The sequence below is a fragment of the Stegostoma tigrinum genome, chromosome 6 (genome assembly GCF_030684315.1).
Source record: "Stegostoma tigrinum isolate sSteTig4 chromosome 6, sSteTig4.hap1, whole genome shotgun sequence".
NCBI classification, from domain to species: Eukaryota; Metazoa; Chordata; class Chondrichthyes; order Orectolobiformes; family Stegostomatidae; genus Stegostoma; species Stegostoma tigrinum.
Window position 1 is genome coordinate 78,841,316 of NC_081359.1, and position 14,789 is coordinate 78,856,104.

The window sequence follows — 14,789 nt, forward strand, 5'->3', positions numbered from 1 at the left end:
CTTCGAATGCAAAATCAATATTCTAGTAATTTAGTCCTACTGTGGCATTGGAAGGCTGGCAGACTTGATTACACATTGATTTGTGTCTGTATTTAATCTGCTTCAGCTCTAATATGGCCTCCACACATCCACAGATGTTGGCTAATTGTAATATTGCATTCACCTAATTTCTGAAGTTTGAAAGTAAAGTCATCTTAAAAATGGATTCTCTTTTTTAACACGTTATGTTGTACAGTGTTAACTATATGGAGTGTGGTAGAATAAGCTTACTTTCACACAATAACAGTTCAAACCACAAGTTACAGCAAGGTTGTTGGTAGCAATGGAACCAGTTCATATATGTACCAACTCATTTAAAACAGATGTGGTGTGAATGTATGAATCTTTGTTTCCTATGGTATGAAAATGCACCTGATACCACTTCTGGCAAACTGGATAATTTGGCAGGCTCATCACTGAATTTTTTTTCTCCTGTGTCAGCCTACAGTTGCTAAGTATGCTAGCACTTAATTGCATGTTCTGCATCTCAATCTACATATTTCAATTAGCTGCCTTAATTCTGGTATTATGTGAACTGTTAAGTGGTTCTCAAAACTGAGTCTGCTGAGTTTCTTCAAAAGGGTTTGCCATGCATAGTTAACCTGACAAGTCAATGGTATGAGAAGCATTCAGGGTCATCAGAATGGTATGAGAAGCATTCAGCCGTGCCACAGGTCTGGGCAACTAGAGCAGCAATGATCCAAATCAGGGCTGCCAGACTCAGAACCAGACCTTCCTGATTTTGTTCTTGCCCCAATGACATTGGATCAGACCATTCCTTCAAAGGAGGAACAGAACAGTTACCTCAGTACTATGTGTCCAACAGCCCACACGCATCACAGGGACTCGGAGTGCACAATACCAAGACCGCAAGTAGATCTTTGGATGATTCTGTAAACACTCAATGGGTTTCAAAATTGCTAATAATGTTGTGCGTAGCATTAAATCTACGTAGCAGTGTGTTTCTACATTGATTTATCTGGCCAGTTTCAAAGCTGACCTCCTGTTTCTGCAGGAGTGCAGGGTGCCACATCTTAGAAATTAAAGGAAATGGCTGAGTTATGGGCCAGTGGGCCTTTGATTTGGAGGGAAATGTTTGCTGTTTCTCCGGCCTGGGTGTTCTGCTGGGAGGCAACTTCACCATCTGTGAACTTAAGGAAGTGGTGGGCAGATGCCTTTTTGTAGCAGATGTTATGTACAGAAGTGCTACCCTATGTCTAATTAATGTGTACACCCCCAGTGGCTAAAGATTAGCGACTAGCCATCCTGCAGCAGCCCCTACTGCTGGTGACATCTAGGCCAATCATTCTGGGTGGAGATGTCAGCTAGATTATCGGTGTGGATGAATGATCCACAGGGACTGACAGCAGCCCAGACACTCTTTCCAGATTCTTGACAGAAACAGTTAGTCGCCAAGCTGCACAATGTCTTCAGCACCCCTACAGATTGACTGCAGCATCGATACCCTGGACTGCTGCCAAATTGGTCTGTCACGTCAAGGATAGATTTTCTATTTGTGTCCCACGTGTTCTCAATTAGATCCGCAGATGCCAAGCAGGTGGTCTTCACTGACCGCTGCCTTCTGGCTTACTATCACCCACAAGGAGACCAGTGGACTGACAAGGGAACATGGAAACTGAACGTGAAACTGCTGCCCTCGGAAAACATTGAGGAGCTCAAAAGGGATTACGCAGTTTCAAGAACTGTGAAGTCCCTCTTAGTTTCCCACCAGTCCACTGGAGATTCAGTCAAAAGGAACATCAAAGGTTTTTTTAACCTCCAAAGGTGTTCAGAAGAGAGAGATCGGGGTGGGGGGTGGGGGGAAACTTACCAAACTCCAGAAAAGCATGCTGAACCTTCTCCTGCAGATGATGGGGGTTGATATCACTGAAGATCTCCAGGAGGTAAGGAGCCAGCAAGCCTCGTTATTTGCCTCAGACTTACAAGATAATCTGCTCCAGGGTTTGCACCAGCAATGACTTAATGGCTGAGTTGTATTCAGCTCTGTGGGACTTGATTTACCAAGACCTGCTGGAGGTATATGACAGCATGCTCTGGTAGGTAGCATGTGAAAATTCATGAGGAAAGGTGGGTAAGTGGTAGAGATTATCCTACGTCTCCTTCTAGAATACGTTTTTTCAAATGAAGTCTGGAGAGAGATGCAGTGGTTTTTGTTGAGGATCGTCCCAAGCAGCTCCGTGATGCAGGCCTCTGTGTGTATCCTGGGGAACAGACTGTAAGCCACACAAAGACTAACATTGACGGTGTCTGCAGGACCATCACCTCAGTGGAAGAAGCTGTTTGGTCTACTTTAAACTTGTTGGCCTTCCAGAAGAAGGAGTTGACCTCGACTGAGTGTTGTCAGCTAGAAAATTTTAAGATCCAGGACTATGTGGAGAGGGATGCGCTAAAGCTTGGGACAGTTGCTTCCAAGGCACAGTGGGGAATGCTCACCATCTAGGGTCTTTTCTATAGAAGTTAACTGGGAGTCTGTCCAATATATGTAAATGTAGTCTTTTGTATAAGTAAGAAATGCCTTTGTTTTGTTGGATAGAGTCAAACTCCAATATTGGTTTGTTTTGCCAAATACTACTGTACAGAACAGAACTGTTTTAGTGATTGTATGTAACGATATCTTTTTGAATTAAAGTATGTTTTTGAAATAAAGAAAAATGGGAAGCACTTGGTGCACTGGTCAAGGGTGAACAGTTGATGACTGGTGAACTTGTGACCTCAACTATTGTTCTACTGATACCTTATCCTCTGGATTTCTATCCGTGCTCTGCTCTACTCTATCTTCCTTACCTCCCTAACAGTAATGGCACCATAATTGAATTTTGCTTCAGTTTTGGGAACATAGGTGCATGTAGGAACAGGAGTAAGGCAGGCCATTCAAACACTTGAGTTTGCAACTTGTTTTGCTTTCACTGAGATCATGGCTATCTGTGGTCTAACTCTGTATATTTGTGTCCCTTTAATACGCTTGCCTAATGGAAAGTCATTGGTCTCTGATTTTAAAATGAACAATGGATCTAGCATTAACTGCTGCTTATGGAAGAGTTCCAAACTTCTATCACCTCTTGTATGTCAATATTGGGAGAGAAAGAGTTAGATTAGTATTGCAAAATAAGTGAGAACAGTAATAAAGGTATGAAGACAGAATTGGCTGAACCTGGGAATTAGGTTAAGAGATAGGCCAGCAGTAATTCAGTTGTAGATATTTAAGGAAATACTTCATAACATTAAACAAAAGTAGATACATTCCAGTGTGAATGAAAGCCTTCAGGGGAATGACATTCCATGTATGTATTAATTCTTGGCTGATAATCCTCTGGAATCCAACTGAAATATAGGTAAATATATGAGTAACTGAAATAGTACAAGTTACCTGTACAAATGAACATTTTGCTTCTAAGGGCGCACAGTTCTTGTGACCTGTGATAACCTGATTTCCAAACTCAGCTGCACTTTTATTATCAATTTTTTTTTTGTTCAGTTATTCATTATAGAGTCATAGTGTTGTACAGCACAGAAACAGACCTTTCAGTCCAGCTGGTCCGTGCCAGCCACACATCCCAAATGAATCTGGTCCCGTTGGCCCGTATCCCTTTATTTTCCTATTCATAGACCCGTAAAGATGCTTTTAAAGATGTTGTAATTGTGCCAGCCTCATCTACTTCCTCAGGCAGCTCATTTCCATACACACTTCGGCCTTTGTGAAAAAATTGTCCCATAGCATCCTTTTATGTCGTTCCCCTCTCACCTTTAAATCTATGCCTTCTAGTTTTGGCCGCCCTACCCTGGGAAGAAAGATCTTGGCTATTCACCCTATCTATGCTCTTGATTTTATAAACCTCTATAAGGTCACCCCTCGATCTCTCTAGGGGAAAATAGCCCCAGCCTATTCAGCTTCTCCCTATAAGCTCAAGCCCTCCAACCCTGGCAATATCCTTTTAAATCTTTTCTGCACCTTTTTAAGTTGTATTTTATGTCATACATAGATGTAAGCAGGTTCTCTTCATATTGTGGGAATCAAATCAGTAGCGAATTTTTGGCAACCTGTTTAGAAAGCAGACCTGTGTTTTCTGGGCTTTTTAAAAACAAAATGTGCAACAGGCAAATTGAAATTGAGGCAGGTTTATAATGCATAGTCACTGCTCCCCTAATTCTAGCATTTTTTTTTACATTTCAAATGCATATTTATATAATCTTGTATTCTAAATATATGAAACGTCATGGTCTGGCAGACTTACTGGTTTCATGTGCTGCGAAGATTCCAGCATACGAAACAAATAAGTGAAAATGAAAATCAGGAAAAGGTAAAGATAGTACTAAATTGAAGGAAAATGTGGACAATTTTGTGAATTTGGTAACAGATCAGAAGATTGGATAGAATATGAAAACAATTTTTTTTAGGAACTAAAATCCGTGAAAAAAGCTAGCTAGAAATATAAAAATACTTATAGTTTCTTCACTCTTTTAAAGAGGAAAATATTGAAGGGAGCAATGAGTGTGGGGAAACTAATTTCCTTGATGAGTAAGTAAACAGTAGGTAAATTGAATAGATACTTTGCGTCTGTTTTCACCTTGGAAAATTCAAATTCCATTTCATAATTATAAATAAAGTGTGAACATGAGGGAGGAACCTGCAGCAATTACGGTCATAAGGCAACGGGTGCTTTTTCTTTCTTGTGTTGAAAAATAAGTAAAGCCTGACAGATGCACAGGTCCTGATGGACTTTGAGTCATACACCATAGAAACAGACCCGACAATCCAACTCCTCCTATGCAGACCAGACATCCCAATCTGATCTGGTCCCTTTTTGCCAACATTTGGCCCATATCCCCGTAAAGTCTTCCTATTCATGTACCCATCCAGATGCCTTTTAAATGTTGTAATTGTACCTGTATCCAACACTTCCTCTGGCAGATTGTTCTATACATGTACCACCATATCTGTGAAAAAGTTACCCCCTCTGGTCCTTTTTAAAAAATCTTTTCCCCATAATCCTGAAACAATTGGCTGCTGAGACAGTGAATGTATTGGTATTAATTATCCAAAATTCTCTTTCTGGAAAGATTGGAAAACAGTCAATGTAACTCCTGTATTCGAGAAAGAAGAAAGCCGGTAAGCCAGAGGTTAGGAGTCAGCTTAAAATCTGTTGTAAGGTTAAAAACTGGAATTTATCATTAAGCTTACAGCAGGGCACAGAAAATCTCAATGCAATCAGACAGAACAAAATTGGTTTTGTGAAAGGGAAGTCACCTTTTGAGTTCTTGAGAAGGTAACTAGCATGGTAGATAATGCAAAACTAGTAGATATGATTGGTGTATTTGGATTTCCAAAAGGCATTTGATAAGGGATCACATTAAAATAGTTGTTAGGGTATAGAGCGCACAGAATTTTGTGGAACATTGCATAATGGTGGCTTGGCCCACTAACCAAAGGTAGGATAATTGGGTCATTTTTGGGTTTGCAAACATTGCTAGCAGAGCATCACAATGATCAGTGCTAGAACCTCAACTTTCAAAATAAGGAGATAAGAACTAGAAGCAGAAGTAGACAATTCACCCCCTACAGCTTGCTCCACCTTTCAATAGAGTCATGGCAGGTCTCAACTCAGCCTCCATCCACTTTCCTGTCTACTCTCTCTAACCCTTCAACCCAGTAGTAATTAACTTTCACTTTAAATTTACTCAGTGTCTCAGCATCCACTTCACTGAGGTAGTGATTCCACAGAATCACTTCCTTTTGAGAGAAGTAAGTTCTCATCCTCATCTTTGTTTTAGGAGAAGATGTAGCAGATTTAAAACAATGACTTTTTGTTCTAGATTTCTCCACAAGAGGATACATCCTCTCTTGTCTATTTTGTCAGTCACTTCTGGCTGCTTGTATATCGTAATTAGATCTCCTTTCGTTCTATTTTTAATTACAGCCTCTCATTTTTCTAAACTCAAGACCATGGGCCTAAACTATTCAATTTCTCTTCGTATGACAAACCGTGTCATCTCTGGAATCAATCTAGTGAACCTCCTCTGAATTGTCTCCATTTTAACTACATCCCTCCTTGAATAAGAGGACCAAAACTGTGCACAGTACTCCAGGTGTGATCTCACTAATGCTTTTGTACAGTTGCTGCAGTACTTCTCTACTTTTAGCAACAAAGAAGGCAAATGGAATTTTGGCATTTTATTGTTTGTGGTGCCTGCACACTAGTTTTGTAATTCATGCAGAGATTCCATTGCACTGAAGCATTCTGAAGTTTCTGTTGGTTTAGAGGGAAAAGATGCCTTCCAGTTCTCCTGACCGAAATGGATTACCTCACATGCATCCGCATTAAACTCCATCTGCCAACCTTTGGCCCATTCACCTAACTTCTCATATCTCTTTGTAAATTTTTTACTTGTTAGTTGGAATTTACTTTCCCACCTACCTTAGTGTCATCTTTAAATTATATCAGCAATCTTTATGACGGGAGTGAGCGTATATTTTCAAAATGTGCTGATAATAGAAATAAAGTTAGTACAATAAATCGCGAAAAAGATAATCTATATGCCTTTGCAAACCTTATGTGAGTGAAAAAGTGTGACAGAATATAATGTAGGATCATATGCATTTGTCTGCTTTGAAAGGAAGAATTAAAAAGCAGCATGTGATACCAGTGGAAAGAAATTGCAGAATATTGCTGTAGAGAGAGATCTGAGTGTCCCGCATCCTCTCATTCTTCTAACCTTGAGAATATGGATAATTTATTCAATCTGTTTTAGGGAAACTCCCTTGTTTCAGGTCCTGCCCCCAGTGCAAAAACATCTTTTTAAAAATACAGATACAGAACTTTGTTCCAGGTGTGGTCTCATCAATGCCCTGCATTTGTAACAAGATCTCTTTTATTCTGGTACTCCAATCCCCTTACAAGAAAGAAACACATGACATATATGCTTTTCTAATTTCTTGTACCTGCATACTGATTTGCTATGTTCCTTGTACAGATTCACCCAAGTCTGTCTGAACATCAACATTTACATGCTTCACAACTTTTTCAAAAAAATTCTGCTTTTCTCTGCTTATGATCATAGTAAATAATCTCTCACTTCTTCATATTACACACCAATCTGCCATCTTGACACCCATAAAATTAATCTGTCTGTATCACTTTGCAGTCTTTTGTGCCCTTCTTGCAGCTTGCATTCCTACTTGGTATTAATAAACTTAGATATCTTACTTTTTGTCTTTTTTGTCTAAGTCATTTAATATAGATATAAATGGTTGTATTCTCTGCACTGAATCTTGTGGTATTCCATGAGCCGCAGCTTGCCAACTTAAAGCCCACCATTTATCCTGACTCTTTTTGCTTACTAACTGTTAACCAATCTCTACCCATATTAATTTGTCTTCCCAAATTCATGAGCCCTTGTTTTGACTATTATCATTTTGTGTGGCACTGTAATTGAATGTATTTTGGCAATCCACATTCACTACCTCCTGGTTCTCCCATATCTACCCTACTAATTGCATCCTCAAAAGATCTAATAGATTTGTTCTGATCATGTATTCTTTTAAAAGTGCCTTCTTAAGACTGTGTTTCTAATACTTTCCAAATGAGACATTATTTTGTACCCACAAAGCCACGTTGGCTCCCTAATCAGTCCTTGCCATTCCAAATACATGTAAATCCTGTCCCTTCGAATTCCCTCCAACAACTTGCCCACCACTAATGTCACCAGTCTATAATAATCTGGCTTTCCCTTACCACATTTCATAAACAGTGGCACCATGTTAGCCGCCTCCTATCAGTGATGCAGATATCTTAGCAAACGGCCCAGCAACCATTTCCCTAGCTTCCCACAGTGTTCTAGAGTACATCTGATCATGTCCTGGGGATTTATCCACCTCTGTTTTTAAGCTGTCCAGCATCTCCCCCACTGTATCATGGACATTTTTCTCACTAACTTTAACTTTAACTTAATTGAGTTTTTTGAGGGAGCAACAAAGAGGACTGAGGGCAGAGCTGTTGACATGGTCTGTGTGGACTTCAGTAGGGTGTTCAGCAAGGTTCGTAATAGTAGACTGGTTAGCAAGGTTAAATCATATGGAACACAGGGAGAACTAGCCATTTGGATACAGAACCGGCTCGAAGGTAGAGAACAGAGGGTGGTGGGGGAGGGTTGCTTTACAGACTGGAGGTGTGCATCAAGGATTGGTGCAGGGTTGTCATTTTAGGTGAATGTAGGAGACATGGTTAGTAAGTTTGCAGATGACTCCAAAATTAGAAATGTAGTTGGCAGTGAAGATGGTAACCTCAGTACAATGGGATCTTGATCAGATGGGCCAATGGCTCAGAGTGGCAGAGGGAGTTTAATTTTGATAAATATGAGGTGCTGAGTTTTGGAAAGGCAAATCAGGGCAGGAATTGACACTTAATGGCATCGTCCTGGGAAGTGTGGCTGAAGAAAGAGATCTTGGAATGCAGGTTCATAATTCCTTGAAAGTAGAGCCGCAGGTAGATGGGATGGTGAAGGTGGTATTTGCTATGCTTATCTTTATTGTTCAGTGCATTGAGTATAGGAGTTGGGAGGCCATGTTGCAGCTGTACAGGATGTTGGTCAGGTCATGATTGGAAAACTGTGTAATTCTGGTCTCCCTGCTATAAGAAGGATTTTGTGAAACTTGAAAAGGTTTAAAAAAAATTACAAGGCTTTTGCCAGGGTTGGAGGGTTTGAGCTATATGGAGAAGCTGAATAGGCTGGGGCTATTTTCCCTCGAGCACCAGAGGCTCAGCAGTGGCCTTATCGAAGCTTATAAAATCATGAGGGGCATAGATAAGGTGAACAACCAATGTGTTTTCCCCAGGGGAGTCCAAAACTAGAGGGTATAGGTTTAAAGTGAGAGGGGAAAGATTTAAAAGGGACCTAAGGTGTGACTTTTTCATGCAGAGGGTGGTGCATGTGTGGAATGAGCTGCCAGAGGAAGTGGTGGAGGCTGGTATAATTCCATCATTTTAAAAGGCATCTGAATGGGTATATGAATAAGAAGGGTGTAGAGGGATATGGGCCAAATGCTGGCAAATCGGACTAGATTTACTTAGGATATCTGGTCAGTGTGGATGAGCTGGACTAAAAGGGTCTGTTTCCATGCTGTACATTTCTCTGATTCTGTGACTGATGTGAGGCTCATGCACCCAGGGAGTTTGGTATCTAGATCATGGAAGTTGTGTTTGGGAGGTGGAGGAAATTGTGCGGACCTACTGGTGCTTGATTACTGGGTGGGGACTGGAAACAGATAACCAAACTAATGGAGCCTTAAATTGGGTGAGAAAGTTAAAAGAATTAAGTTCCCAAAGACATCGAGATGGCTATGGGGAGCAGGGGCTGAGTAATGGATAGGGAAGAATTTTTTCTTCAGCCTTGTCCAGGGATCTGAAATTTCAAATTGAGTGAGATTTATTCTGCGAGTATGGCAGCCTGCCGTACTGACTGGACCCAGACTGAAGCTATGTTAACATTTATGGCCAGGTGTCCAGACAGCAGAAATGCACCAGGCAACCAGCATGCAGGTGAAATTGCAGAGAAGGAAGGAAATCCTTGAAACTAGGCTGCTGAATAGTGAATAGGTGAGAAGTGGATGGTTATGCTGAACTGGAAATGGATTTGTAATCCATTTGAAAAGGGGTTTTTCAACCAAATTAATTTGGGAACCACAGTTAAGGTTCGTGTAGATGACAATTTGTGCATAGCTAGACTCCACAAGCATCGTCTAAATAACTGATCAATAGGCTGGTTTGATGTTATCGGTAGATATTTCCAGCTGATAACTAGGTAAACTTTATTGCTGCTCTGCGTGTTATAATGAGATCTATAATGCTAGTCTGAACAGACAGTGAAGGCCTTAGTCTCATGCTTCAATTGAAAGGCAAATCTCATTCAGTTCTGCACAAAGCTGGGGAAAATCTCTATGCATTTGCAGAGTTGAAGATCACCTTCCCTATTGTTAGATCCAATGTGCTTATCTGAGTCTGCAGCCTTTTAACTTAGAAAGTGGTTGTACCCAGCCATTCAAAGTGCATAGTAAAATTCTCTCTCTCCTAAAGAATCTATCAGTGACACTGGCCCATAGTTGACTCTGGTATTCCTGTTGGTGCAAGCAAACTTGTAAAATGAATGAAGTATCAATAGGTAAACATACAACATTTAAGAAAGCCTGTGATAATGAAGAAGTCTGTTGGTAACCTGATATATTTAAACAAAGAATGAAAGGCAGGTGAAAGTTTGCAAAGAGGTATGTAGATTGACGTGTGAGAACATGGATATCATAAAAGACAGTTATAATAATACTTGTTTTTGCTTACAGAGGCAAGCTAACAGCAGCAGCTCACCCAGCCTGTTGAGTGATTGTGCCAAAGCATATGCTTGTGCAGGACATGGTAAAGTATTTTACTGTAATTCAGTTGTGTATATTTTAGAAAAATGTAGTATATTATAGGTACTTTCTGTGATTTAGTTTGCTAAATTTGGGCACTGGGAGGGGGAGATTGTGTTGGTAGGATTATGATTTTTGACATTCTTTGTTTTGAGAAACCCATGTTCCAGGTGTTTACCCAACTCATTATTTTTAACGTTACAATGTTCTGAAGCAAGTTTGATGTATCCAACTCAGTTTACTTGTAATGCAGTAAATATCCAATGTAAATTAATTTAAAATTGCACGATTGCCCTTATTTGATTTGGTTCTGGCTCTGATTTGACATATCAAACCTTTCATTTTGATAAAAAGGAAATTTTAATTTGACACGTTTATAGAAGGCATATTTTGGAAACAGATTATTTAAATATGATTTTTGTGTATCATTTTAGGATTATGTATTTTCTACCTTTTACTCAATTAATGTGTATTGGCAGTCCTGTGGAATGCTGGGACATTCCTTTTTGTAAGTAATACCTTCCCCCTTTCTGCATCTTATCATCTTTTATACCACAAATAATAATTAGTCAGTCCACTCAATTTCCACTTTACAAATTGATTCAGTACTTTCAAGGATGACAGAGACTTGGGAAGTAACTGTGTGTTCTGGAATCAAGAAGTAGGAGAAGATAATTTGTAATGTAAAATTTCTGAGAAAATGTATAGGCATATAGAATATGCTGGAGCAAAAGGTTTGCGAATCAATAATACATTGTAAAAGAATACTTTGCTGTGTAGAAACAATTAACTAATGTCTATGAATATTATTTTTAAAAGAAAACTTAATTTGTGATGCAATTGATGCAGATATAGGTACATTTCTTATTGATTCTTAAATGTCATTTAGAAAATAAAGGATTTTTCCTTGTGCATGTCATGCTATGTAGGAAATTCCAGGATTAGGAACTCCTCATGGTGAAGGAGTGGAAGTATATGTCTAAATTGAAAAAGTTGATAATTTTAGGGAACTCAGGGATGATGTTTCCATTGATCTTATTACTCTAGTTCTTAGTGGTGGAGGTCACAGGTTGGACGGTGCTATTAAAACAAATAAGGTGTTATTAAATCAACAGAATACCAATGGATTCCCAATATCAGGACTGATTGCAGAAGCAGTGATATAGAATTTAGAACGGACAGCACTCCCCACTATACAACCCAAACTTTGGGTCCAATATGTAGACAACACCTTCATGATTATTAAATGCATGCAACTAGAAGAAACCCACTGACGTATACACAACATCCTTACTGGGATAAAATTCACGAAAGAAGAAGAGAACAACAACCGACTACCCTTCCTGGACATAGTAGTCAAACTCAAAAACAATGGGAACACCAGACTAGCATATATAGCAATACCACACAAATGACCAGATACTGAATTACACTAGCAACTACTCCACCCACAAATGGAGATGCATCAGGACACTATTTAAACAAGCCACAACACATTGCAGCAACCTGGAACTAAGCAAAGCTATGGAGAAGGAGAGGATTAGGCAGAATGGGAGGATATTTAATTGGGGAAGAGGAAACTATGATGCGATTAGACATGAGTTAGGAAGCATGGACTGGGAGCAGTTGTTCCATGGTAAGGGAACTATAGACATGTGGAGACGGTTTAAGGAACAGTTGTTGGGAGTGATGAGTAAATATGTCCCTCTGAGACAGGCAAGAAGGGGTAAGATTAAGGAACCTTGGATGACGAGAGCGGTGGAGCTTCTAGTGAAAAGGAAGAAGGTAGCTTACATAAGGTGAAGGAAGCTAGGGTCAAGTTCAGCTGGAGAGGATTACATGCAGGCAAGGAAGGAGCTCAAAAATGGTCTGAGGAGAGCCAGGAGGGGGCACGAGAAAGGCTTGGCAGAAGGAATCCGGGAAAACACAAAGGCATTTTACACTTACGTGAGGAATAAGAGAATGGTCAAAGAAAGAGTAGGGCCGATCAGGGATAGCATAGGGAACTTGTGTGTGGAGCCTGAGGAGGTAGGGGAAGCCCTAAATGAGTTTTTTGCTTCTGTCTTTACGAAAGAAACCAACTTTGTAGTGAATGAAACCTTTGAAGAGCAGGTGTGCATGCTGGAATGGATAGAGAGAGACGAAGCTGATGTGCTGAAAATTTTGTCAAACATTAAGATTGACAAGTCGCCAGGCCCGGATCAGATTTGTCCTCGGCTGCTTTGGGAAGCGAGAAATGCAATTGCTTCACCACTTGCGAAGATCTTTGCATCCTCGCTCTCCACTGGAGTCGTACCTGAGGACTGGAGAGAGGCAAATGTAATTCCTCTCTTCAAGAAAGGAAATAGGGAAATCCCCGGCAATTATAGACCGGTAAGTCTCACGTCTGTCGTCTGCAAGGTGTTAGAAAGGATTCTGAGGGATAAGATTTATGACCATCTGGAAGAGCATGGCTTGATCAAATACAGTCAACACGGCTTTGTGAGGGGTAGGTCATGCCTTACAAACCTTATCGAGTTTTTTGAGGATGTGACTAGAAAAGTTGATGAGGGTCGAGCTGTGGATGTGGTGTATATGGACTTCAGTAAGGCATTGGATAAGGTTCCCCATGGTAGGCTCATTCAGAAGGTCAGGAGGAATGGGATACAGGGGAACTTAGCTGCTTGGATACAGAATTGGCTGGCCAACAGAAGACAGCGAGTGGTAGTAGAAGGAAAATATTCTGCCTGGAAGTCAGTGGTGAGTGGGGTTCCACAGGGCTCTGTCCTTGGGCCTCTACTGTTTGTAATTTTTATTAATGACTTGGACGAGGGAATTGAAGGATGGGTCAGCAAGTTTGCAGACGACACAAAGGTCGGAGGTGTCGTTGACAGTGTAGATGGCTGTTGTAGGCTGCAGCGGGACATTGACAGGATGCAGAGATGGGCTGAGAGGTGGCAGATGGAGTTCAACCTGGATAAATGCGAGGTGATGCATTTTGGAAGGTCGAATTTGAAAGCTGAGTACAGGATTAAGGATAGGATTCTTGGCAGCGTGGAGGAACAGAGGGATCTTGGTGTGCAGATACATAGATCCCTTAAAATGGCCACCCAAGTGGACAGGGTTGTTAAGAAAGCATATGGTGTTTTGGCTTTCATTAACAGGGGGATTGAGTTTAAGAGTCGTGAGATCTTGTTGCAGCTCTATAAAACTTTGGTTAGACCGCACTTGGAATACTGCGTCCAGTTCTGGGCGCCCTATTATAGGAAAGATGTGGATGCTTTGGAGAGGGTTCAGAGGAGGTTTACCAGGATGCTGCCTGGACTGGAGGGCTTATCTTATGAAGAGAGGTTGACTGAGCTCGGTCTCTTTTCATTGGAGAAAAGGAGGAGGAGAGGGGACCTAATTGAGGTATACAAGATAATGAGAGGCATAGATAGAGTTGATAGCCAGAGACTATTTCCCAGGGCAGAAATGGCTAGCATGAGGGGTCATAGTTTTAAGCTGGTTGTTGGAAAGTATAGAGGGGATGTCAGAGGCAGGTTCTTTACGCAGAGAGTTGTGAGAGCATGGAATGCGTTGCCAGCAGCAGTTGTGGAAGCAAGGTCATTGGGGTCATTTAAGAGACTGCTGGACATGTATATGGTCACAGAAATTTGAGGGTGCATACATGAGGATCAATGGTCGGCACAACATTGTGGGCTGAAGGGCCTGTTCTGTGCTGTACTGTTCTATGTTCTATGTTCTAGAACAGGAGCATTTATACGGAGTCTTCGAAAGGAATGGATAGCTGAAAAGCACAATCCACTGTTACCTCCAAGATAGATCACAAAGGGAAGACTGACCAGGCTCATTAATCACCCTACAATACATCAAGGACGTTTCAGAGATGACCACAAGACTACTCAGACCCCTGGGTATCAGAGTAGCTTACAAACCAACAACTCCCTACGACAGCTATTGACAAACATAATGAAACCTATACCCAAAAACAACAAAACTGGTATAACATACAAAATACCATGCAAGGACTGTGAGAAACACTATATAGGCTAAACCGGAAGAAAACTGACAATAAGGTTACATGAATACCAACTCACCACCAAGAGACACGACCAGTTCTCACTTGTCTCCCTACACACCGACAATGAGGGACACGAATTCGACAGGGACCACACATCTGTCATTGCACAAGTCAAACCGAGACAAGCCAGGGAATTTATTGAGGCCCAGTATGCCAACCGGAGCTCCATCAACAAACACATTGGATCAGAACCTGTTTATAAACCACTGAGAAACAGAATCTGAAGTAATACCAACCACCCCAGCAAACTGAGGCATATAAATAACAAGC

The 14,789-nt window shown here is 40.8% G+C and overlaps 1 protein-coding gene across 2 annotated transcripts in view; it reads left to right on the plus strand.

The window, feature by feature from the left end:
- Nucleotides 1-14,789, plus strand: part of pan3 (poly(A) specific ribonuclease subunit PAN3) — a 153,791-nt gene that overhangs the window by 19,135 nt on the left and 119,867 nt on the right. For both annotated transcript variants that reach the window (XM_048533537.2, XM_048533538.2), the window contains exon 3: nt 10,388-10,460. In XM_048533537.2, the coding sequence (XP_048389494.2) occupies nt 10,388-10,460 (73 nt within the window). The remainder of the gene's footprint in view (nt 1-10,387; nt 10,461-14,789) is intronic.